Raw genomic sequence first — 24,850 nt, 5'->3', positions numbered from 1 at the left:
TCACACAACTCCCTTGCAAAATGTTTTTATCTTTTCTAGGTTACTTGACAAAGAGAAAAGTGTGTGACTAGAGATAGAAAGAGAGGGAGAAGGGAACATACTGGTAAAAAATAGAGGACGACAGTCCTATTATTTACTCTATCTATACAGTCTCTATCCCAGAACATAGCTGGTGAACTGTGGTATAGAAAATAGATCTGAAGGTACACAGACTGCTGCAACAGGGCATTATAGGAGGGGGGGGGGGGGGGGGGGGGTTTCTTGAATGAACTGTCAGCAAGCAAAGTACCACTAGCGTGGGTGTGAAACACGTGTTATTCACATGAATTCTCACAGTTTCAGAGGAATCTAAAAGGCATTCCATATTCAGAGGTCCTCTTCCCTCCTGTGCTGGAGAAACTCAGCCGCCTCAGAATCCATGCGCCCGTGATGAGACAGCCGGAGAAAGGGAGGGCGAGGCGGAGAAGAAGGGAAGAGGGAGCAAGAGAAGAAAGGAAGGACGGTTTGCCTGGATCGGATCCACAGAAGAAAGAGGGTTTGGAGTCTAGTCGGGAAAAGCCCTGCCTCCGTCAAGTCCCCCCCCCCCCCCTCCACACACACTGAGTCAGGTGTGGCTATGTGGGGGGCTTGTCGGGCTTGCTTACAGGTTTACCTCCGTTCATCACTGCCGGCTCAGTTGTGCTTTTACTGGGAGGAACTGCTGTCTTGGGCACTGTCTCTCCAACATCATGCAACGATGGCTCTCTGTACATGGCAACTGGAGGAGCAGAGGAGAAGGAAAGAAGGCAAAGAGACAAGATATGTTAACACCAACTTCTCTGGAGTGTACCTGTCTAAAACGGTTTACTGGGCATCTATCCCCTAACAATACTTGCTGTTGTGTACTTTTTAAAAGGTTGCTAAACAGACAGAAAAAAAGTCTTCCAAATTATAGATGCTGATACATTTGTTGCCTTTGGCCATTATTTCACCATCCTGACCTGCTTCTGTCTCTATCAGTGCTGATTCTGAATACGCACATGCTTCTCCAACTAAAAAGAAATGCATCTCATTATCCTCCACTTTACTGCCACTACACTACAGCTGTCTTGACAGGACACTTCAATTTGATTCCATGGTAAAGTGATGGGAAGCAATCAGGCTGATAGCTGACAAGAGTGATGGTGGCATCTGCTGGACCATCAACATTTCATAGTGAGCTGCCCGGCTTCCTACACTGTATCCTGTCAGCAGCAAAACAGAGGATCAGCACAATGCCAAAAAAGTAGATATTTCACGATGTTGTACCATATTTATAGTCTAAGGCATCCATCATGTTATGTGACAAAGGCAGTCATGCTCGTTATTTTCAGTTTTGGTTGTTTTTCACCCAAATACATCGATATGTATTAATGTCTCCAGCTAAAGGTTATGTTTCCTACTGAAATAACACACTGTTGTTTACACTGACAATGTGTTTTGCTATGTGAAAGCTGATAAACCCCTTCTGGTACTAATAAGGCAAAATGAGGAAGTATGTAAAAACTAAACTGAAATCTGTAAATTAATGTTTTAATACTGCAATCACCATCTTTTTTTTGTTCGTTTTTTTGTTATCTGACTTTCTCCTTTTTCAAACGGCCTGAACTGTCAGCTATGCTTTTGTTTTCCTTAAATATGATAAATCAATCTCAGAGTTTTGTTCGGGAAGGTTTTCATCCACCTAGCACAGCTACACATGACCCTTTAACGGATAAATCTGGTGATATTCAGTATTTTTTTCCTAATGTCAACAAAACTCATTAAGAGGTGGAAACTAATAATGTGTTTGCTAATCTCTTAATTTGCCCCTAGTTTATTGGTTCCTAATGAAGATCATTAAAGGATATTTAATGTTTTGTTTATTTAAAGGCTCAGTAATTTCATATCACAGCTGGGCACTTTAGGTTTTAGCAAATGATACACAAACATGAGGAAATAGCGTATTAAAAGGGGACTAACTTTCCCTGGATTAGTACAAATGTGTTGCTCTAGTGAGCATGTGCAGCAGCAGAGTGGTGTACTGCCAACTACAGTGCATGAAATGTGTTGATGAAAAAAATTAAATAACATATCAACGTATCTATTCATGCATACTGAAAATAGAATACCTTAACATTGTAATATCATTTTGTTCTAAAACAAAAGATTAGCTCTTAAGATTAGGTATGACTACCTCATCAGAAACATTTTTCCAACTAATCCTAACGATGCAGTTGTAATGTTGCTATCCAGTTGTAATCACAGTACATACCTTCTAATGGCTTGGGCAGGAAGTGAGCAGCTGGTTTGGTTTTTTTCACCCGATTCCCCTTCATAGCTTGGCCGTCTTTATTGAGCCCTAGGAACCAAGCTCTCCCCGACTCCTGTTGTCTGTACAACATGGACGAGTAGATCACATAGTAGTTCTCAAACACCGACTCTTTGAACTTGCACTCCGCTGTAAAGAGTTCCTGCAGAGACAGACACAAGCACCAGACGGATTATAATAGGCTCTTTCACACCCTCGCAATACATGGAGGATTTCATTTGAATATAACATGTGGTAGGCATTCCTGTGGACTCACATTAAAAATGCAAGGTTCACATTATGCAAGAATGAAACAGATTCATAATTCATAGTTGAACTTTTATGGAGGTCACAGAAACTCCTTTGCCAGGTGAAACGGACTTTATACCTTCACCTGTCATTCAAAGGATTAACGCTGCAGAGTTTATCTCGCTATAATCATGTCTCAAGCCAAGCCTAATGACCTGTTCTGGTGAAATGCAACTCCCATTCTCCTCTTGGCCTTAACCTTGACATCAGATGTGGGGTCACTCGTTTAGTCAATTAACTCATGTTCCAGTCAGAAAATATATATCGTTAGGCATGACCCCAGCACCTCAGCACGGGTAATATCAGCTCTGTTTCCCCCCCACATGTCTACCGGAAGACTCCTTATTTAAAAAAATGTAATTGGTAAAACACAAATGAGATCCTTCTACAAATCTGCCTATGACTAACTTCTGAACTTTGAAAAAATAATGATGGAACTAATCAAGTGAATCCCCCATTACACCTCAATCTGGCGGTGACAAATGATCACTGAGGCTTCACATCTCTCTCTGCTGTTGCCCATTCATCTCCAAAGCAGAAGGGTAATAAAAAGCGTTTCCACATTGTCCGCCCTGCCAGTCTAAAAATAAAGGCATTCATCGAGGTGTATTAATCAAAGCCTACTCATCACAATGGAGAGTTCACCACATCTGTTGTGAGCAGTTCACACTGAGCTGGCTCATAGAACTACTGACAGTATACGAGTAAAAATCCTCTGATGCATCCCGCAAGTGGTGGGCTGTCAAGGTTTGAAGCCTTAATGAAGATTATGGACCGACACGAAATAAGGAATACTTTAATATATTCAGCGGAAATAATCAACATTCAGTATGGATTGTTTGAGGTGCTTTTGTTGTATCTGGTGTCATCTTCCAACCTTAGTTCTGGGTCCCTAACGAAGAATATCTAAAATAAGGAACCTTATGGAAAGTCTTTCTATTTGTTCCTATTTTTTTCAGCTGTGTTTCATTCCTATTGGTTAATGTGGATGGAGATTTTGCTAAACATATGGTTCTAGTCTGTGTCAATGTCTCAAAACTGATTTCTCTAAACTGACAATGACTATACAGCCACACTAGCGGCTTTGTGAGGCTGCACAAGCACAGCATAGTCACTGAGATGTATCCTCCTGGCACCTGTATTTAATTTCATGGTAATAAATTAAAATGTTGAGAAATTACCATCCAAACCGAAGAAGTGGACAGGCTGAACAACATGGCCGTCCGTTGAGAAGAGTCTAAATCTCCTGTACTGTAGCTTAACAAGATGTTATTTATGTGCCAAATACTCAGTGTTGAACACAGGATACACCATGCCATGATTATGGTGTAATTAGCCCTTTGGTGAATTATTCTAGTCAGAGCTTATCCTCCAGACAGTATTTAGCTGAAAGCAGAGCTGAGCAGGAAGGAGCGGAGAGACACTTGGGAATGGGATGAACCGTAATGAAGCTGAGAAGCCCCCGACTGTATTTAAAGTGCCCTCTCTATCCTTGATTGAAGACTCAAGGGCATTTTTTAGTAGAAGGCACAAACGCCTGATGCATAACAACAGCTAGGTTTTCACTCACATTGCAATTTCAGTGAGAAACAGTGAAAACAGGCCCTGAGAGGTCAGAGTGGAGGTCTGTTGTATGTGAGCTGTGTGTTGGGTATATCCCACATCCTGAATTTGGTGTGTCTCGCCAGCGATTACATTAATACATCCTATTCTACTGGCAAATGTAAGGATTAGGATCAGAACTATTAATACTGCTTCCGTCGCAGGCCACAACAGCTGAGCGGAGCAATCCGATGATAGGCAGAGACGCAGCAGACTGAGGCAATGAAAGCAGAGCCTTAAATAATAAAACCCTGAGCACGAGTCTGCCTGGCATGCTTAATATCAGATAAATAAACATTCCCTCTGGAGTATGCACAGGTTCTGTCCCCATCGTTATTCATTTTATCGCTCACATTAAGATGTATTGTGTGACATCTGCAAGCAGCAGCTTATCAGAAGGCTACTTATAATGGTAAAGGTGTCAGAAAAGGGAGGTCTGTGTCCTGTGTGGATAGAGGACATCATATTATATGTGTACTGTACACAGAACATACATCTTGATATTGTAAAATGGGTGATTTCAAAGCAAACAACACAGAACAAATGTCCTAATTACACTGATTTATTTGTTAAACCGAACAACCTTTTTTTCTCTGAAAGGATGTTCAAACATGCTCTTTTCATGCTGAAGCAAACTCCGTTGCAGAGCCGATTAGAAGGCAAACAGTTCTACCTTCATGGTTCCCTGAGTTCCCTCAATGAGGTAATTAATTATACTTTTTCCTCGCCAGGTGAGCGCCACCGCAGTTTGGTTGGCTGCTGTAATTAGACACAACATTTCTATGCCGGTCCAGGAACGGCCCAGCGCTGATTACTTACACGGCACACACAAAACAGCCTCGAGTCAAACTAATCATACAAGCTGGTGGCAAGGCCGTAATTGTGGCTAATCAAACGCCTTCGCACAAATGCACAAAAAATGTCTCTTTGTTTACGGAGGCAGATCAAGTGGAGGTGGTTTGTTTGTGGAAGCATGCTTGATGTCAGTCACCATAATCAGCTTGATTTGAAGATCAGAGCAGTGAAGGCAGCTGAATTCAGACACATTGTTTGTTGATTGCATTTTAAGTGTGTCAAATGTCAATGACAAGCTGAATGCTTTTATCATGTTCCTCCTTTATGTGTCTAAACAAGACTTATTCTTTCCTTCTGTCATTGTTTTTCTTTTGAGATTAAAAGGCTTCACTCGTATGTCAAGAATTGTTGGATGTGTAAATAAGCAATTAGTAAAAAGTTTGACATAACAACCTAGTTGGTTGATGGTATGTCAATATCAACTTGGCATCCCTGTTGTGTTCCTAAATACAAATAAAAAGGTAGTTTTTGCCATATAATTTTACCCAAGTTATAATAATATTTTGGGAAAAATATAGATGAAATCATAGCAAAAGGAGAGTGAGGCTCGGACACAGTGCACGCTTTCACACCAGAGGAAAATCTAATAATTTTCGAGGCACCAAACGGTTGATTTTCTTCCCCCTCGGTCTCCCGCCCGGCGCTCCCCATCAGTGGCTCTCTGCTCGGGAAGCGAAGGCCATAATTGACCTTGGCCACAGACAGCGTGAGGGCCAAACCTGCTCAGCCCCACATAATCAGCCCCAGTCAAAAAGGCAAAAAGACAGCGACAGAGACAAAAAGGAAAAGATGAACAATCACGTAAAAGCACGGCAAAGGAAAAATAGATGAACTAATGTGGTTGAGAAGAAGGGGCAGGAATACAGTTTCCACTGAAAAATAACACATGAAAAAGAGGCAAATGGATAGAGACAGATGGAGGGAGTGGGAGTTTGAAATAAAAAGAGTGAATAGGCTTTTAAAGACAAGCGAGCAAAGGAAGTCAATCTGAAACAAACATCATTTTGGAAAGAACCACAATTGTGATTTCATAGCGTAATCTAAAAGGAGGTGAGAGCAAACAAATCTGGGGAGGGGGACGCACATTACCATGCAGAGTGACGGCTCACTACCCTACTGTGGAAACCAAGACATTGTTTATTAATGCAGCAAGCATAAAACCTATTAATCCATGGAAAAAGGTCAACCTCCAGAAAGCTGAGCTGCATTCACAATGCTAAGCCGCTCTCATATGTATCAGAGTCACGTCGGCAGTGTGTGCAGACAATGGGGGCTTCAGAGGAGCTGTCTGATTATCAGCCCAGAGGAGGAAGAGGAGACAGCGAGCAGAGGAAGAGTCACGGGGACACAGCTGGATGGATATCTACACAGCTGGATGGATGTGTACACAGACGGCGTACAGTTTCCCTTTTTTATTTGTATATGTTCTACCCTGAGTGATCTGTATATGACATGACTTGTGTGTGTGATGATAGGACAACTAAATTATATAAAAAACGTCTTGCATACAAATTGCTACATGACAATAAGTTAAAGGTCTTTGAATACTTGCAACCAGTTCCTTAAATGTGTATAAACCCAACAAAATCAAACGCTGTGATTATATGATTAAAACCAAGATTTGGATGAATATTTTGAGTATGATAGAGGACAAAAACAAAAACAGAGGACAGACAGACAGACAGTATCTGGCTGAGCTTTTAAGTCACAGATTTGATTTGCCTCTGGTGTGGTATTACATTAAAACGGATAATAATTATTATTATAGTATATTAAAGCAAGTATTAAAAGCCAACATATGTTCTTTTTTAATATTGCATGACCTTGCAATTTATTCAACTTTTGAACCACATTCCTTTAAATGTATTTTGCATACTACTTAATGAATAATGAAATGATACGTCTCTGTCTACAGATAATGAAAAAGCGTAATCTCTTCTGCCATAAAACAGTAAGCCAACACACTTCACTCTTCAGCCAAATGTACTCTATGAAATACAGCTTCATTTGTATTCCTATCAGACACATTTTGCACGGTCACTTTAAGAAGCTGTTGTAGCAATAATTCCCTTTTAACCCAAGGGTGCAAAAATAGACAAAAAGGACTAACACCTTTAAGGTATTTGGACACCAGAAGCACTTAAGTGCTCAATAAAGTTTCCCAGGAGGTAGAGTCTCTAACATTGATGCAGTACATCTCCCCTGGCACACACACAAACACACACACACAAACACACACACACATACAAACACAAACATATATACACACACACAGTCAACACTTAGAAATGCTACACAAAAGTGCTTCTATTCTCAGTGGGAGATGAACCTGTGGCATGCAAAGCCTAATATAGACTTTGTCATGAATCTGATTTTCAAAATGTGCAAAAGGTGTCTGGCTTTAATAACAATAATAAATAACACACTCTAAATGAATTTAATCAGTGCAAATGACAACTAAATGTTTTTAGGCCAACATGAATGTCATATTTAATCAGTACAAAATGAAAACTGCATTTCAAGCAACTTAGTTTGAGTAGTAAGACAAGGAGAAAATCAAACTAAAGCCTTATGCCAGGTACACATGTCATCTGTACAGTAGTAATATATATTCAAATAAGTAAAATAGTATCTGATATCCAAATTCTTAATCAACTGTTCTCATTGATGACTTGTTTTCCATCTAATGTAAAACCTTCGATAACCATCAGGTGAGAAAATGTGTCAAACAAATTACTCAGTTTTGCTTTTGATATCTTGAAATGATGTGTTTCTTAAATCATGTTTTTAGGGGGTTTGAAGCTAAAATGAAAAACAGCAAACAACCTGAACTAGTTGTTAAAAGCAGGTGTGATATTCAAACTGCAGGATCACTGCAGGGTGTCGGATTGGTGTCATGGCAGACAGACTTTTTCTAGATAGGCTAGTCATTTCTTGTCAGGCGAGCCAGCAGTCTGCCCTGTGCGACAATCTGACAAGCATATACTGTCTGTCACACACACCCACACACGCACACTAATCTATGGATGTGCAAGCACACAGCCAAACCAGTCCAAGTACACACACAAAGAAATAAATAGATACTCATTGTACAGCAGAGTTATAGTGTGCTTACAGATAGAAAACTGTGAGCTGTCTCTATGGAGCTGTTTCTCCCCTCCGTTTGTTCTGTGTCTGCGGTTTGTGTTGTTAACAACCTCAGGAACAGTGTCCCATTTTTTTGGAAACTGGAAGGCACATTTCTCGTCTTTGAATATTCACTTGGTGCTGACTCTTTGTTTTTCTCAGGCTACTTCGCACTTAATCCTCTTCCTCATCTCAGCTTTTAACACCTGTGAGCTATTTAACTCCTGTTTAAATGACTCACACACTTCAATGAGTGTTGGCACTGTGAAGTACTACAATCACAACTGTATACAGCAGAAATGAATACAAATATGAAACAGTGAGCAAACTCAAAACACACAAACCTAGTTTCCATCATCTAGTTTCCATCTTCATTAGCTTTGAAGCATTTTTTGTGATTTGGGGCTATAATACATTTTGATTCTATTTGATTTGAGGCATCTTCCTAAAATCTACTGGCTGTTGCAGTTCATGGTCAGCATGCTTCACTGTTAAACCTGTATGGCACCCAGTTAAACATTTGCTATTTGATTTCATAACTAAACAGAAATGTGTTGAAATAACGTGATGCATGCTGTTTGTATTATTGTGTGACTTGGAAGGAAGCTTTTAGCTGTATTTCTGTATGATGCATTACATTATAAGTATTGCAATGTACAGTATGTTTATTAAACTAGGTCCATGTTAAATGAACCTGTAAATAAATTAATGAAGTTAACCTGCATGGCATGCAATTAAAAATGTTCGGCATGAATTAAAATGTACGTAAAGTATGATCTCAAAAGACCATACACAGGATCACAATAATATATTTTTCCTTGTAAATGTAGAATATTTGTATGTGTCATCAACACCCACGCGCTTTATCCAGATTTAGTATGTTGTTTACACATAAATAAAGCCCCATTTTTTTTTGCTGTCAGCAGAGGCATGTCAGAGGTCGTCATGGATGTTAATATTATTAAAAAAATAGGATATAATTATTGGCAGTGGTTATAGTGCTTAATCAGAGTGTATACTATTACTTATTGCATTATAAACAGCTGTGTGTCCGCCAGATGTTGGAGCTACAGCGGTGAACCTGATAACCTGGACATCTGGATATAAAAAGCTATTACTGTGATTTCTTCAAAGTGCCTGGTTTGATGTATAATAGGATTGAGGGCTTTGGTTACAGAGGTATATATTATCTTTTCCTTCAGTCTTTTTTGGAGATTTGACTGCAGATGGGCCATTTCACAGGGTCCTTCCCTCTTGAAACCCTGTTGACAGGCAGCGAGCACTCAGCCGGAGTGTGCATGAGCAGAAGACAGCAGAGGATTCCCCGACAGTCAGTCTCTCTCCGAGGATAACATTTTGCTACAGCCGAAGGACTGAGTGATTCAACCAGTCAGCCAGAAAGGAACCACAAACGCAGCCGGCCTGTCCATATATTACATAGTATAATTCCTAAAGAAACATTTAGATCCAGAACTTTTCTGAATTTCCTTAGAGAGATGAGGTTCAAACAGGACTTAATCAAATTTGTTGAAATGTACAGTTCTATTAAACGTCAACTGTGACCTCAATCCATCAATAAATCACATTTTATTTATAAAGCCCAATATCACAAATAACACATTTGTCTCAGAGGTCTTTACATCATACGACATATTCTGTCCTTAGATCCTCAAAGCTGACAAGGAAATAACTTCCCAGAAAGCAACCCCATTATTAACGGGGAAAGAAAGGAAAAACCTCCGTCAGACATCTCTCCAAAGATGGACGGATGTGTAAAAGGTGTCATGTATAAAACATTTACAACATAGATAATCCAAATGATAAAGTGAACGTATATTGAAAAGAGGGTGGATCAAGGTTGACTTCAAAAATCTTATTGGTGCCTCCAAATATAATAAAGTCTGCATCAGGCAGGAACACGGCAACCCTAACCCTAATTTAAAGAAATCTCCAGCTGATTCAACACTGTGTTGAATTTTTTTTAACAAGGACTTCTCCATACATCTTTAAGGCGTCATGCATGCATTGGCACTTATAGAACTGTTTGAAATAAATATTATTTGTATTCTATATTTTGTGCAAACAAAATGCTCTTGCTTATTGGTTTCCCCACACTTCTCCTTGAAGTGGTGTGTAGAAGACTTTACTGGACATGTTAGCTAAAACAGGGAAATGTGTGCGTTTAGGTTTTAATCCCCCGCTTGTGTCCGGTCTTTTTTCAGAGAGCCATATACTGTAAGTGTAGGCTTCCTTTCCCTGAGTGCAGGTTATTGTTTTTTAGTACATAGAGATTTCTAGTAGAGTGTGCGTAGGTGTTTCACACAATAGATACTTCTGACCTGCGGACCTCTGCTGTGAAGCTGTGGTGTAAGTACCATAACCACAAGAGCATGCAGCACAAGCATGAGCATGTACGGGTCAGAGCTATTACTACTTCAGTTTACAGTACAGTGTCACTTTATCTTGCACTACTCGCAACATGTCCACCTTACACATGTAGCCCATATAATGTATATACAATATGAAGTTCTTCCACTTTTTATTTAAGTTTTTATTTATAGGTTTAGTTTAGGTATTCCCTGTTTAACACATGTGCACGAGAGACACCTGTTTCTCAGCTTGGACAGTGTGAAGAGCCACAGTGGAGAGAAGATCAACTTAGATTTAAGAGACGAAATTATGGATCATGATTTACATCCTTTTTGTAAAAGCTTTAACTGTATTGATTTTGAAAACTCCAAGGGTGAAGCTTGATAAAACGTGACTTTAATGAATGGGCGGTAATAGAGAGAGTATTTTTCAAATCTGATTAAAAAAAATGTCTTGAAGTAAACGCTAAAAAGTTCTTGAGAAATGTTATCTTTTATGATTATAATTACCTCAGACAAACTACAGTTGGTTTAAAGTTTGCTTTGTTAGCATACAGTATGATAAACCCTCCATCTGTCTGTGGGCTTTTAAAGAATGACATTACTTTTGAACTTTGGTCGAACTCCACATAAAGAAAATAACTTAACTTCCACAATGTTGAACAGATGAATCCTGATTGGCTATCTACAGTTTACACGCCTCAACAGTGTTAACAGGGCTATGAGTGTATGATCTCATCCAGTCACTGTTTGGATATTGAGTTCCTGGGGACTACTTGTTGCTTCAGGAGCTCTCATCCCTCCGCTGCTCAATTGCACATTACACTGCTCTTGAGGCAACAAGTACAAGTGTGTGTGCCAATTGTTTTTGTATGGTGCTTGACATTTACACACTGGGAAAGCAATTAGGCCAGATCTCGGGTCATTAATAAAGTGAACAGGCCAGACATGCTCTGATAGCTACTGCAATATGTACTCATGGGGAAATGACAATCATGCCATCTTTATTTCAACAAACAAATCCTCTGAGAGTCTCACAGAGGAACAAAGATGGAAATCTGAATTCCCCGTTAGATCCGCCTACACTTCTTCTGTTTTGGCAGCCTGAGTTGAATCAGTAAAAAGGTCCCACTGTTTGGACAGGCATATTTAATGCTGTTTCAAAGTAAAACAAAAGAAAACAGGCGATACTGAAAGTAAAGAGACATTAGCAGAGGGCCAAAGTGTCCAGTATGTAAATGTTGCAGATGCCAATTCAAGGTAAAAGAGGCAGATGGAAGTCATCATGGGTGAATGATTCAAGTCTGCACACCATTTTAATAACTAAAGAATGTTATTAGGAATACAGAACTTCTAAAGGAATTCCTAGGTTAGGAAACGTTTTTCTTTGAACATCATATAACCAATACAAACAAAATAACATGACATAAAAGCAACTGGTATTGGTTGCTAGGAGACAGTGGCACTGGGGTGCATCCCAAACGATGATGGTGATCACGACTTATGACTTTTATTGGAGTTTCTACCTACGAGAATCACGACCGTTCCCAAAAAAGTAGTGCAGTGATATCTCGCAAACATCACCATTTCTCCAGTTCTTACAAACAATAAGTATAAACAAAGATATCATTCCAAAATGGTGTTTAGAACAATTAGGAACAGGATCAGGAAGCAGGTGCATATATTAAAGTATATTGGTAGGCAACCACTGCAAATCCCTTATGAATAGATTAAAGTACACCGCAAGATTTGGTTCTTAAAAGGTATTCATAAAAAATGTATCCGATCAATAAAACACGTCCACTGTCTTTTCATCTAATAGCCACAGGTAACACAAAAAGTACTGTGCATCTGATGTATGGTTCTCCTCTTTTAATAAATCCCTGAGTGTGACTCTAAAACAGCTTTTGGTTTTGTTGGATGCTGTGGATTTTGTGTTTGTTCAAAATGATGAATGCTTTTAGCAGAAGGAGCTACTGAGGAATGAGGGCAACATGCAGAGGCTGTCTGCATGCTACACTGATTATATTGACCACAGCAGGGCTTTCCCTGCCAAACGCACCGCTGAGTTCCCTCTCTCTCTCTGATTCTCCATACCACCCGATGCAGTATTTGTATTCTTTCCAGTCTCCTGCTTTCCCATTAACTGTCAGCAGCACACAATTTATAGTCATCTCCGCGGCACCCATATCAAGCTAACTAACCACTGTTTTGTGTGTTTTTGGCCACTATATTCTGATATAGATGTAAGGATTATCCCGGATGGACGAGGGATATTCAGCGTATAAACTGTAGCTGACAGATCGATTGTTGGCTTATGGCCACAACGGTAGAAAGTCAGCCCACTCGGGGAGGAGATATACGGCTAGAACATGCTTCTATAAGATACAGATCAACAACAATGAAAAACTTCAGAGATGCAGAAAGAGAGATTTGTGAGAAGCTCCCAGAGGCTTGCACAAGCTCTCTGAGCAGGCAGCAGCTATACAGGGAAACACATCAAAGGTATGGACATTGTATAGCGTCACAAAAGCTAATCAAGAAACTAAGGCAAGGAATCTGGTGGCTATAGCTAGAAGATGTAAGATGGAGCAGGTCATATTCATCGATAGAAATTGTATGACAGCTCTTAAGAAAACGCTTTAAAAACAGGTCTCGTCACTTTGTTGAGGATTTACTTTCCTTATTTAAAAGCAAAGGTTCTTCTGTATTTTCTGGTTATATGTGACACTGTCCCAGAGCCTGCACATTATACTTATGTGTGTGTTATTAGACACCTAAGGTTTCCTGTTTGAAATTGGGGATTAGCAAGAGTCATTTCACTCATAGATACTTAAGGTATTTCCCATTTGTAGCGCAAAGTTAGAGTAAGATTAGATGGTAAAAGCTCTGCTCAATAGAGGGATTGCTTAAAGAATCTGAGCACGAAGGAACTGGGGGAACTAATCCCCCCTTAATAAACAAATACGTGAAAATGTAATCAAATCAACAACTAGCACATAAAGACAATGCTGCCGCTTGCATCAGCGAATGCATCGGTGTGAGAGAATCAGCAGAGTTACGGTCTGTTATAAAGCATGATTGAATGTTATTAGCCTAGAAGCTAATACATGAGCCACTATAGGAAGGCAAGAATGAAGCAGCTGATGATAATCCTTTAAAGGAAGAAATACTGCTCAGCCTGAACTAACCCTATGCTCCTTTTACGACACAAATCCAGCAGGACTTTTAAAGGAAACTTTGCTGGAATCTTGGGGAAATTCATACAGGAAGATTTAAGAGCCTCCCACCTCCCGTATACTATAAAAGTCCACAAGGCATGTTGACTTTCTGCACTTTACAGCTTTTCATGATCCATTCTGTTTCCCCTGATGTTCCTCCAAGCACATTCACTTTGCCTGATACTGTATATTATAAATATATGTCACGTAAACCAGTGATTTGGGAAACAGCTGCACTTAAATAAACAGGGGAATAGCAAGTGATTGAGGATCAGAGGGAGGGAGACATTAACAGAATTTAAGCTGTTAACCTGGAAAGAAATGGAGGACATATCAGCTCCGTTCTGTATTTACAGTATGATGTATTGTTCAGAGAGGCATAATCCCTACAGGTGAAGAAAAACACACTAAGGGGAGACTCCGTGTTTCATGCAGGGTGACTCACCTCTGTGATGCAAACCTCTATGGAGCACCTTGAACTGACATGATATACCGATATTCAGTGTTTTTTAAAGCCTGTTGACATTTTTTTTAACAAGCAAAGACAGTCCATCCATTACAAAGAAATGAATTACCACAGCAATAGTAAATGACTGAAGGACCTGCTATTCTTAGCTGCCGTTGGCCGGATCAACAGTTCACCAGTTCAGCTCTGACGCCTACCTCCGACCTTGTTGTTCATTAATGCATGAAGCTGCTCTCCCTGCAGCCCTTATGCCCACCACCCCTTCCCAATACTAACTCTGCATTAAAGGCAAGAGAGAGCAGCGCTTGGTATATAATGATGCTCCCCCTACCTCAACTGTGAGCCTGACTCTCCTCCAGAGGCCAAATCATCTGAGTAATTACTATAGGTACCAGGGATCTGTGGGAATGGGAACATGTTAAAGTGGGCACCCTTTTCTGCTTCTGCGGTTAAACAGCCTTTTTTCTGAATTACTAAGACATAAATAAATACATCTTTTTAAAAAGCATGATGTATGTCTAATTGCATTTAGGTCGGTTTTAATCCATAAATGATGACAAATTATGCCTTTTTGTATCACTTCTGTTTGGAGGGATTTCAGTTTATAGTGATATTCCCTTCTATGCTAACAGTGACCAATGTTCAAATGATGAATTGCATTTGTTGTAGAATACGTGTTGCCAATAATCGTACTCAAATAAGAATATTAGACTAAAGGTAATTCACACCTAAATGCATGAAAAGAACCTGAGGCGCTCCTGACGCCCCACCTTCACCGTGTATATCCTTCCGTAAAAAATCCATGAAACTGTGAAAGAGATTCCTCTCATGGCACATTTACAATCAACACCAATAAAACATGTTCACACAAAGCCATCTGTTGGGCATCGCTGCTGCCTGTAGCCTATCCCCCCCCCTCCCACACACACACAAAGACGATCCTATCATGTGTGAGAACACACATGAAGAAGTGTCACAATTATGTTGATGAATTCATATGTACAGTAGGCACTTCTTATGTAACAACCAAAATCGTTGTTATCATATCTACTTAAATTCTCAGTTTTTTTCATTTCTCCAATAGATGGAGATATCATCAGCAAATTATCTTTTTTTATATATCTTACTCATCTGTAATCTCACACTAAAAGTTAATTCTAACATAAAAATATCATGTTTTTTCCCCTAATGAGCAGAATATTTCAGCTTCAACGGAAAAACGCCAAAGAATATGAAATCAATGGGGAGGGGGAGCTATGTAAAACCCAAATCCAAGGGACTCGTAGCTTTGGAAAAGACTCTCTTGGTTTCACATCACCGAGTTCTGAATAAGCCGCTCCTTTCTTTTCTTTCATTCATTTGCACTTTCATTTTCATACTGATACAAACTGAGGCAGCCCTCACATAGAGCTCCTTGGAGCTTTCCCATATAAGAGATGCCCTCCGTCTTCTGTGTTCATACCGCTGATGACACAGCCTCTAACAAGGGAATCTAAAGCCCGGGCACTGCCGCAGATTGGTCCTCTCAAGGATTTCATTTTTCCAAAAGGACCACTCAAGTGATGTGGCAAGTCAATTTGACAATCATGAAAGGTAGCGCTAACAAGTGCAGACTCCAGATAGAGAAAGGCTGCAGTGAGAGACTCAGTGAAGAAAGGGACTGGGGAACCAGCTCTAAAGAAAACCAGCCGACCATGAAACGCCAAACCTTTACACTGGAGAGATGGTAGGAGTCTGTCAGCAGGACAGGAAAACAACAACAAAATCAGCACAGGGGAGTTGCATTTTTTGGCAACATAATTTCATCATATGTAACAAAACTTTATAATCCAAAACTTCCTTGTTTGCCTTTCAGGGGATTTTAAATCACAGTCCCTGCAGAATAATTAAAGTTTTTATGTTTGTTCTCATTTTAATTTGTCTGGTTTTGAATTCTATTACAGCTTTCTAAAGACTTCCATGCGCCGTGTCTCCCCGATCTTCTACAACAAGCTAAAAGAAAGTCCTCTCCCTTCTTTTCATTTCAGAAGAAAGGCCTGATCCAGGGTGGAGCCTGGAGGAGAAATTAGCGGGGAGTTTATTGGCTCGGATACAAAAGGAGCAGATTAAAAAAGGGTTGAGATTATTGAACTCCCCTTTATTCGGCGGTGTCCTTTGTGCCAGGCCGACAGTCACTTTGATGCTATCTCTGTCATTGGAGCCGCACGCTGCGCCTCGGGTGCCGCGCACAAAGGAATATGATGCACTACCAGGCCTTCAATGGGCTTTCCATCTATGTGGCACACTCCCTTTAATTCACCTCATCTGTTAAAAAAATGGAGTGTCACCCATTATCCAAACCCCTCATCGCAGTAAAAGCCCTAGTAATGTATTATTGTGACAGAATAACAAGTAAACCACTGAATTACATTACATTACATGTTACTTGTTAGACGCTTTTATCCAAAGCGACTTACATACATTCAATCCCCACAGGAGCAATTTGGGGTGAAGTGTCTTGCCCAGGGACACAACGACATGCTGACTGCAGTGGGACTCGAACTTGCTATCCCCTGATTCGAAGTCCAGCACTCTAGCCACTGAGCCACAGTTGAATTCTATTTAAAGTATCTGCAAAAGCACTGAAACTGTACTTTGAACACTTAAATATATTATTAACATTTTAGACTGTATACCCCGGTTATCTAGGCCCTTTGTTTTGTTTAATGTATATATGTCACACTGTAGGACTGCGGGAAACGAGATTTCGAGATTTCTGGATGTACAACATGTAGAATTCTTGACAATAAAGCTGACTTTGACTTTGACTTTTGACTTTTGACTTTGACTTTGAAAGGAGCGCAAGTCAGAAAGGTTCTTGATCTGGCTAGTATGCATTTGTTTTTAAACCAAGTGAACGAAAGATGCAATTTGTTTTTTTGTTAAACACTCACCTGTTGTTTGAATAGCGATAAGGATTTTTTTGTATGATTTACAATTGTACATGTAATACGGAGTTGGTGAAGCAAAGTAAATATTGTTTAAGCCTCCACTGTTCATTCATATATCCATGTTTATATTGATTTTAGAAATGTTTTTCATTATATAAAAGACAAATTACACGCCGCTCTAGCAGGAAGATGGCCAATCAGTATTGAACCCTTTTTGCAACCATTTCTTCTTTGTATTCTCTTTTTGTGGCTCCTGCCTCAGTATAAGCCATTACCACAAAATACATGTATTTTCATGAAAAATCTCATCCATGCTTCCGTCTAACTGGCTTGAATTCACCTCGCTGTGAAAATGTGCTAGTAAAACATTTAACATCAGCGGGTGTTGTTGCAGAAAATGAGCGGGTGACAGGCATTTAGAATAAAACAAATAAAATATAGCCAATTCTAACACTGATGGTCCCCTTTGCCAAGTAATATAGAGGCACCAGTGCTACATTGAGACTGCTTCATAACCAATTAAAAAAATCCTTGAAGTAACTTGAATACAAAATAACTTGGCTTCAGGGAAATGAGGCCATAATGAGACATTTTCCCTTAAAAAAAAGGCTGTTTTTCACAGCGTTTCCAGACCAACTACCAACTCCAAAGCACGCTGCATTAATATAACCTTCAAATGAGTTACTGAAGATGTAAGTGCACTACAATCAAATACCTTTAATGGATGGAAAAGGTTGAGTGCCAGAGCCCTGCTTGCTAAAAAACAGAGTGATAATGGGAGGAATGGCTGCATCTTGCTCACAGAGGAGAATAAAAGAGGCAGGAAGAAGGGGGAGGAGGAGATGAAGGAGGATGAAGACCATCTTACATGGCTGCCATTACCGGAGTAAATCACACACTAAGGAGCAGAAAGAGACCTTTGGGTGGGTGGCTGGATAGTCGAGGTCTGATCAGAGCCTCCATTAGCACAGAAATAAGCTGCAAATGGAGCAGGGGAAGTGAGGAGCAGGGTAAACTGTACTAAAGAACACTTTGACCTGACCTGCTCAACAAGACCCACTTCTCAGCACTTCTACTTGGATTAGTCATGTCCAACACTTCATGATTAAGGTCTCTGAATTAACATGATCAAAGCAACAAACACCGCTTCAAAAACGGGCTTTAACATCGCTTGAATTCCAATTAGCAGTAGCGTTTATCAAAAATAACGTCGGTCTAGCAATGAACACTTGAAGTTGAGTTTTCACAGCAACAACTGTCAGTTTATTACAGAGAAACCCAACCATCGGTTATCAACTTCTATGATTCAAAAGGTAGAGTATCTAGAGTACATACGTAGATTTAATTCTTAATCTGAAATGTATCATTATGCTTTATGTGCCATTTTGTCAAATCTAATGTTTGTTTTTCAAATCGAGAAAATAATAGCTTCTTTGTGTGTTGTGCAGACAGATGGATCCATAGATTCATTAATTCATAATCCCTACTGTGCCTCTCCTTAACAATATCCATAGGCTTCTAGGTCAATCCTTCTTAAATTAATTCATTTTCCAGGCTTAAGTCAAGCCGTGATTAAGCATTAGAGAATTCCTATGGAATACCAGAGCATACAGTAAGAGAGAAAGCCCCTCCAAACCTCCAGGGTAATAAAGGAAGGAACGGATGGTAAATCCCTGCTCTGCACTCTGAGGATTAGGAACATGAGGACAGCAGCAGAAGAAGAGACGGTGATTCTGATGGATACACCTGTCTGAGAACGGGGCAGCACTCCCTATCTATAGCTGATTGATTTGAATGACCGGGAGAGGAAAGGCGGAGGAATGAGACTAAAAAGCCTCTGGGGAGGGTCTTATCACCCGTTGGCTGTATAACCCACAGAAGAACTAGCTTATTTTGAACAGTCAATAAGAGTGGTTGAACACATAGTGAAACAGAACGGCTGCTCATCAAATGTCCCAACTCTTGTCAAAAACAGCTCTGATTACTTTACAATGACTTTATTGTTAACATAATGCTTAATGTATTTGTCACAACATTTCTTAACCGATCGCAAACATTCTTATAAATACATTTCAAAAGATTGTTAAGTTAAATTGTATTCTGAAATAGCACGAAAGCAGACCCTATGAACTATGTGTTCCTCCTGATTGATGTCCTCTAATGTAAATGCTTTTTTTTTTTTAAGGAATGAAACTCTAGAGGCATTTAGCCTGATGCATTTAGCCGGATGAATAGAAATCTGTCTGGATGAATTTCTGCTTAATGGGATCCCTAACCTTCATTGAAATGTAATTATCCTAATGCAAATGTGCTAAATAACTAAGAAATGTCTAAGTCCATTATTGAAAAAATATGTCTTTCCGGCAGTTAAAATACATCTTTATTGGAATCACTGTTTTTGTACTTAAAACACAAATATGGAAAAAATATGTCAAGGCCTATACACATAATCAAGCACATTTTCAAACATGCTCAGATATCTTGACAAGAGAATAAAATAGAAAATTAGAATAGAAAATAATATATTGAAATAGAATAGGAACAAATTAAAAAGAATAGAATAGAATAGAAAATATTAAAATAGAATAGAAAATAATAGAATAGCCCACTTACTGATGTGTACAGATGACCCTCCCCGTTCATGGCGATGTATAACCCTGTCTTCACGGACTGAATGGCGACAACTCGGAGGCCCACAGGAATAAGGTTGAACAAAGCTGAAAAACACACGTGAACAGGCAAACATGCAAATACGTAAAGATATCACCAAACATTACCATAAAAATACCTAACCATTAATCTAACATTAAAGACACTTTAACATCGTTGTGTAATTCATCATCTGAACGCAAGCTGCTTGTCATTAATGCTCTTCAAGGCTTAGATAATACAAATGCTAGCTAAGGTAATCTATTACTGTAAGATGAATTGAAGCATGGCTGATGAACGTGACTAGCCTAGCATAGCCGCGGCCACCCGGAGCTACCTGAGAAGTAGCTGTAATTGTTGCCACCACTGGTGCTTGTCAGACCTAATAGGCCTTTTGTTGTTTTAGCAGAGTCCTTGGGACTTGAAGGTAATGGATATTGTTTGTAGTGGGGACAAAAAAAAAAGTCCTTGCCTTTTCTGTGACATTAGGTGTGTGTGTATAGGAGACTCTGCTGACCCTGTAAGTGATTGATATTGGCAGGTTTGGAGGCTTGGGGAAGGCTGAGAGAACTACTGCGTGACCATTGGTTTTTGTTGGCTCTTTGCCAATTAAAAAAAATGTCAAATTCAATGTGGAGCAGTCTGTGCCAACGCTTGATTTGATCTTGTAGTTTTAATGATATGATTTGTCTCTTGTTTGTTTTTCCATCTCTTTCAATAAGTCAGAATCAGATGTGACATGTGCCAAATCTCCTCATGCTGACAGGAGTAAGTGACACAATGTGGAGTGTCAGGCTAACGTTAGCACCAAGCACTGGAATCAAATTAACCACCTAGCCTGAAGCACTAGAGGAGCTGTGCCAGAACAAGCTAATAATACCCCTTTCTGCCTGTTAAGCCTACTGTTTCCTGGTCCACTTTCCCTCTCAGAGGAGGAGGGTAAATCTGTGTGATATTATAGCTGCCACTTAAGAAGACACTTTGGCTCCGAAGGCTGAGAAATGAGGGAGGGTAATGGTCTGAAAGTTAAAGAAGCATGACTGAAGGTCGCTGGTTCATTTCTTGCACCTAAAAGGATCAATCTAGGAAGTTAGCAATGTCAAGCCTTTGTGCTCAAGGATCCCATACAGATTCAAAGTAACTTTACCAAAGTGTCCTCTGCTAGAAATTCTTCTAAACTTTCTTGACGCCTGAAATGTTTTGATCAACTGTAGAAGCCAAACAGACACTCAGATGGTACTCACAGGAATTACTGCTGTCATCTTTGGTCCCATCAAGAGAGCCATCGGGGTTCATTTGCAAGTAGTATCCCTGCCTGCAATATAACCTGGTCACTATACCCTTGAGCTGGGGATCTGCAGGAGACAAAAGGGAGACAAAACAGACAAACATCAGTAATTAGTATATGAAAGCTCAAACCAACCAAATTCAAATCAAATCAAATCAAGTTTTATTTATATAGCACATTTTTAAAACGATTTTTGGTCGAGCCAAAGTGCTGTGCATATAATAATTACCTTACAATTCAATAGATTAACTTATTTCTTTAAAGGGCCCATGTCATGCTTTTCCGGTTATTACCCGTCCCCTTGTGTGTTATGTAGATTTTTATACATGTAAACGGTCTGCAGAGTCACAAACCCTCAAAGTACACCCTGTAGCGAGTAAAACTCTAACACAGAAAAGACCTGTCTATGCTGCCCCAGAACGCCTCGTTGGAGATTTCTCTTTTTCTTCCTGGGTACAGTGACGTATTTAGGTATAGTGACTTAACGTAACGACCAATCCGCGGAGCCGTTACGTTACGTCCGCAGAGCCGTTACGTTAAGTGTGTGAGGACTTCCTCACACACACACACTCAATCTTTTCTCAGCTGCAGCTCCGCCGATTTCTCAGCCTGAGACGGCGGGACGCGGCGAGGCTGTGAGTCTGTGTGTGAGCACACACACAAACTCCCAGCCAGGCTGCGGGTGTGTGTGTGTGTGTGCTCGGGCTGGTTTCGGGCTGGTTTCGGGCCGGGTTTTGCTGTGTCTCGCTGTCTCGCACACGGCCACTGGGCTCACAGGGAGGGGGGGGGGCAGGAGCTCCAACAAGCCGTTTAGGACAGAGAGTGAATACACATACTATACAGAGATGCTGTATGAGAAACCAATGTGAGTTTGGAAAATTGCACAGTATAAATCTATTCTAGTATACCTCAACAATGGAATTATGATCAGTAGAAATGGCCATGACATGGGACCTTTAATAGAACATAATCATCGTTGTTTTCAGAGAGATTTTCAGAGAGATTTGGCAGAAGAACGCCATGAAATAAAGTGCAGAACTATTTTACAGTGACTCCTGTGTATGATCAGAGGCAAATCTCACTGCCAACTTTCTGGGCACAAAAGCCCTGCACTGCTCAGAGAGAGGCCATCCAATTATAGGCAGCAGAATTAATCTGCAGTCGCCCGACTCCCATAATGAACCCAACAGCACCCTCTCTGGGTCCTTAGAGTGTTAGATGAGAAAAAGCATCTGTGCTCTGTCCCTCCCATATGACCCAACAGGGGAATTAGCCAAAAAGCTACAGTAAAAACATCACTGCTGCAGTTTAATTCCACTGCAGCTCAACCAGAATTGCTGCAATTTGGTTGGCATTTTGTGGCTGTGTACTAACACAGTATTACAAAAAAAGTATTCAAAAATGGAAGACATAAAAGGAAAATGTTTAATAATTCTGCCAGTCTATGCGGGGACAGTGGGATGTCTCTGGAAAAGTATAGCTTGTGCTCAAAGCGCTGCAACAGTATTATTTTCCTTTGGGTGTACGTGTGTATGTAGCGCATGTTTGAATGTTTACCATCAGCCCTAGTCTTATTGTAGAGACAGCCATCATACTAGATTTCATTCCAAGAAAACCCTGGGGAGGAAGACAATCAACTTGGTAGTGGTACAGACAGAGAGAGAGAGAGAGAGAGAGAGAGAGAGAGAGAGAGAGAGAGAGAGGAATAAGCGAGCATGGCCACAGAGGAGAACTCAAGAGGTCTTGCTGAGGGCAGAGAACGGTTGTTTTTTTCTGTCCGTGTACCGCTCGGGGCAGTCTCTTCTGAAATGGCTCTGCTGGGTGATGGCATTATGTCGCTCTAAAACCTTTGCCTGCTGCCTGAAAAGGGAAGAAAATGCCTTTCTGCCGGTATTTCCGAGAAATACCGCTCTAACGGCATTCAACAGCGCTGCTTTGTTGCCTCACGAGAACAATGAAAAGGTGGCTGAGGCAGAATGTGTGTCAGAGTTAGTCTGAGCCGCATTGAGCAGGATGACAGGAGGATGACAGTATCCTCCTGGGCCATAATAGTTCTCAGATGTATGGCAAGAAAAATGTCAATGTAAGGACATCGTGTTCTCTCTGTGTTTAATTCATGGTGAACTCTGAGCCAAATGCGAAACCTGTAAATGTCTTGTTTTGTTCAACAGCCCAAACGAATTATATTCAATCTAGAAATGTGAGAAATCCGGACAGGGGCTAGATCCAAGACATGTGTGATAAATTACATTAAAAACTCCCGATTGACTTTCATGATGATATTTAGTTGCCAATTTGTGGATTTAATATAATCCAGAAACAAACATTTAAAAGGAATAGAAAATAAGATTATATTAATAAAACTACAGTACATGTGGGTTCATGTTGGGAGGCCTCTGGAAAAATCCTTCATGTTTTTAAACTGTGCAATCATTTTCATTATTTTCTTTCTGTGCAGTAATATTTTAATCTGCAAATAATTTCATTTCTGTTCTTCATATGTCAGACACCATCTTGCCTTAAAGAGATGTAGCCTACCAAGAAAGTGAGAAAAAAAACTGAATTCAAATGCACAACCATTGCTGTATCATTATCAAGACCAACCACTTCTTTATAATAACTATTTAACTTCAAGCCACTAACTATGTACTGTAAAGAGAGGAGCATCATAACAATGGAAAGAACTAAATTCCTTAATTCATCAAGTTTAGGAAGGCAGAGACCACACAGTATATAACCTCAATTTAAAACCCCAATTCTAACATGAAAACACCGTCACATACACAAAAACACGCCCAGGGCATGCAACTTTACACACACATTTTCTCATGGATTTTCGATGACTAGAATTCTCTTGAGCAATTTCTCTTGTGTGGAGACACACCATTGGCTAACCTGCGATCGATTAAGGACTTTGATCAGCAGCTTTTAAACAATGTGTGGCACTGAGATTGATCCTGAACACAGATCCGTGGGGGGCAATCTGTTATAATTAAAACTGCAAAACTGGTCACTGGCTGTGTGAATACAATACTGTGTGTGCGTGTGCGTGTGCGTGTGTGTGTGTGTGTGTGTGTGTGTGTGTGTGTGTGTGTGTGTATATACTGACTTGCTCTCCCTATGGAACACAGCCAACAAACCATGATTTATAGCATGTTGTAGGAGCCAAGTTCACACACACACACACACACACACACACACACACACACACACACACACACACACACACACACACACACACACACACACACACACACACACACACACACACACACACACACACACACACACACACACACACACACACACACACACACACACACACACACACACACACACACACACACACACACACACACACACACACACACACCCCCCTGAGGTTTCGAGCTACAATATTTCTGAACTGAACTCTGTAACAACTTGGCTAATTTATCAAATTGAAGAAAATACAATTTTAAAGACATAACATAACAAAATAATCTATGAAATATCTTTTAGTAATACAAGGGCAATTGTTGATAAATAATCAGGTATATAATATACTAAAGTATTATCTAACTCAGAGGGGTGTCTGAATGAATGCATCTTGAATTGAATCGTGACCTCAAATACTCAGCACATCATTTATGACTAACGGTTTCACGTCAGATATGTATGCTTGAGAATACATTAATGTGACTAATGGCTTTTGTCATTTTCATAAAGCTGGCCAATCATTGATGCA

General features: G+C 40.1%; 1 protein-coding gene across 2 annotated transcripts in view; it reads right to left on the bottom strand.

Annotated features, from left to right (window-relative positions):
* Positions 1-260: 260 nt before the first annotated feature.
* The window catches only part of fgf14 (fibroblast growth factor 14), a 93,448-nt gene continuing 68,858 nt past the window's right edge, over positions 261-24,850 (bottom strand). For both annotated transcript variants that reach the window (XM_034128418.1, XM_034128419.1), the window contains exons 2-5: positions 21,080-21,190; positions 19,800-19,903; positions 2,273-2,471; positions 261-757 (exon numbers count right to left, since the gene is read on the bottom strand). In XM_034128418.1, coding sequence (XP_033984309.1) covers positions 615-757; positions 2,273-2,471; positions 19,800-19,903; positions 21,080-21,190 — 557 coding nt within the window. In that variant the 3' untranslated portion in view covers positions 261-614. The remainder of the gene's footprint in view (positions 758-2,272; positions 2,472-19,799; positions 19,904-21,079; positions 21,191-24,850) is intronic.

This window comes from Trematomus bernacchii, unplaced genomic scaffold, assembly GCF_902827165.1.
Source record: "Trematomus bernacchii unplaced genomic scaffold, fTreBer1.1, whole genome shotgun sequence".
NCBI classification, from domain to species: Eukaryota; Metazoa; Chordata; class Actinopteri; order Perciformes; family Nototheniidae; genus Trematomus; species Trematomus bernacchii.
The sequence above is the reverse complement of the archived record's forward strand: the minus strand, read 5'-3'. Positions and strand labels throughout refer to the sequence as shown.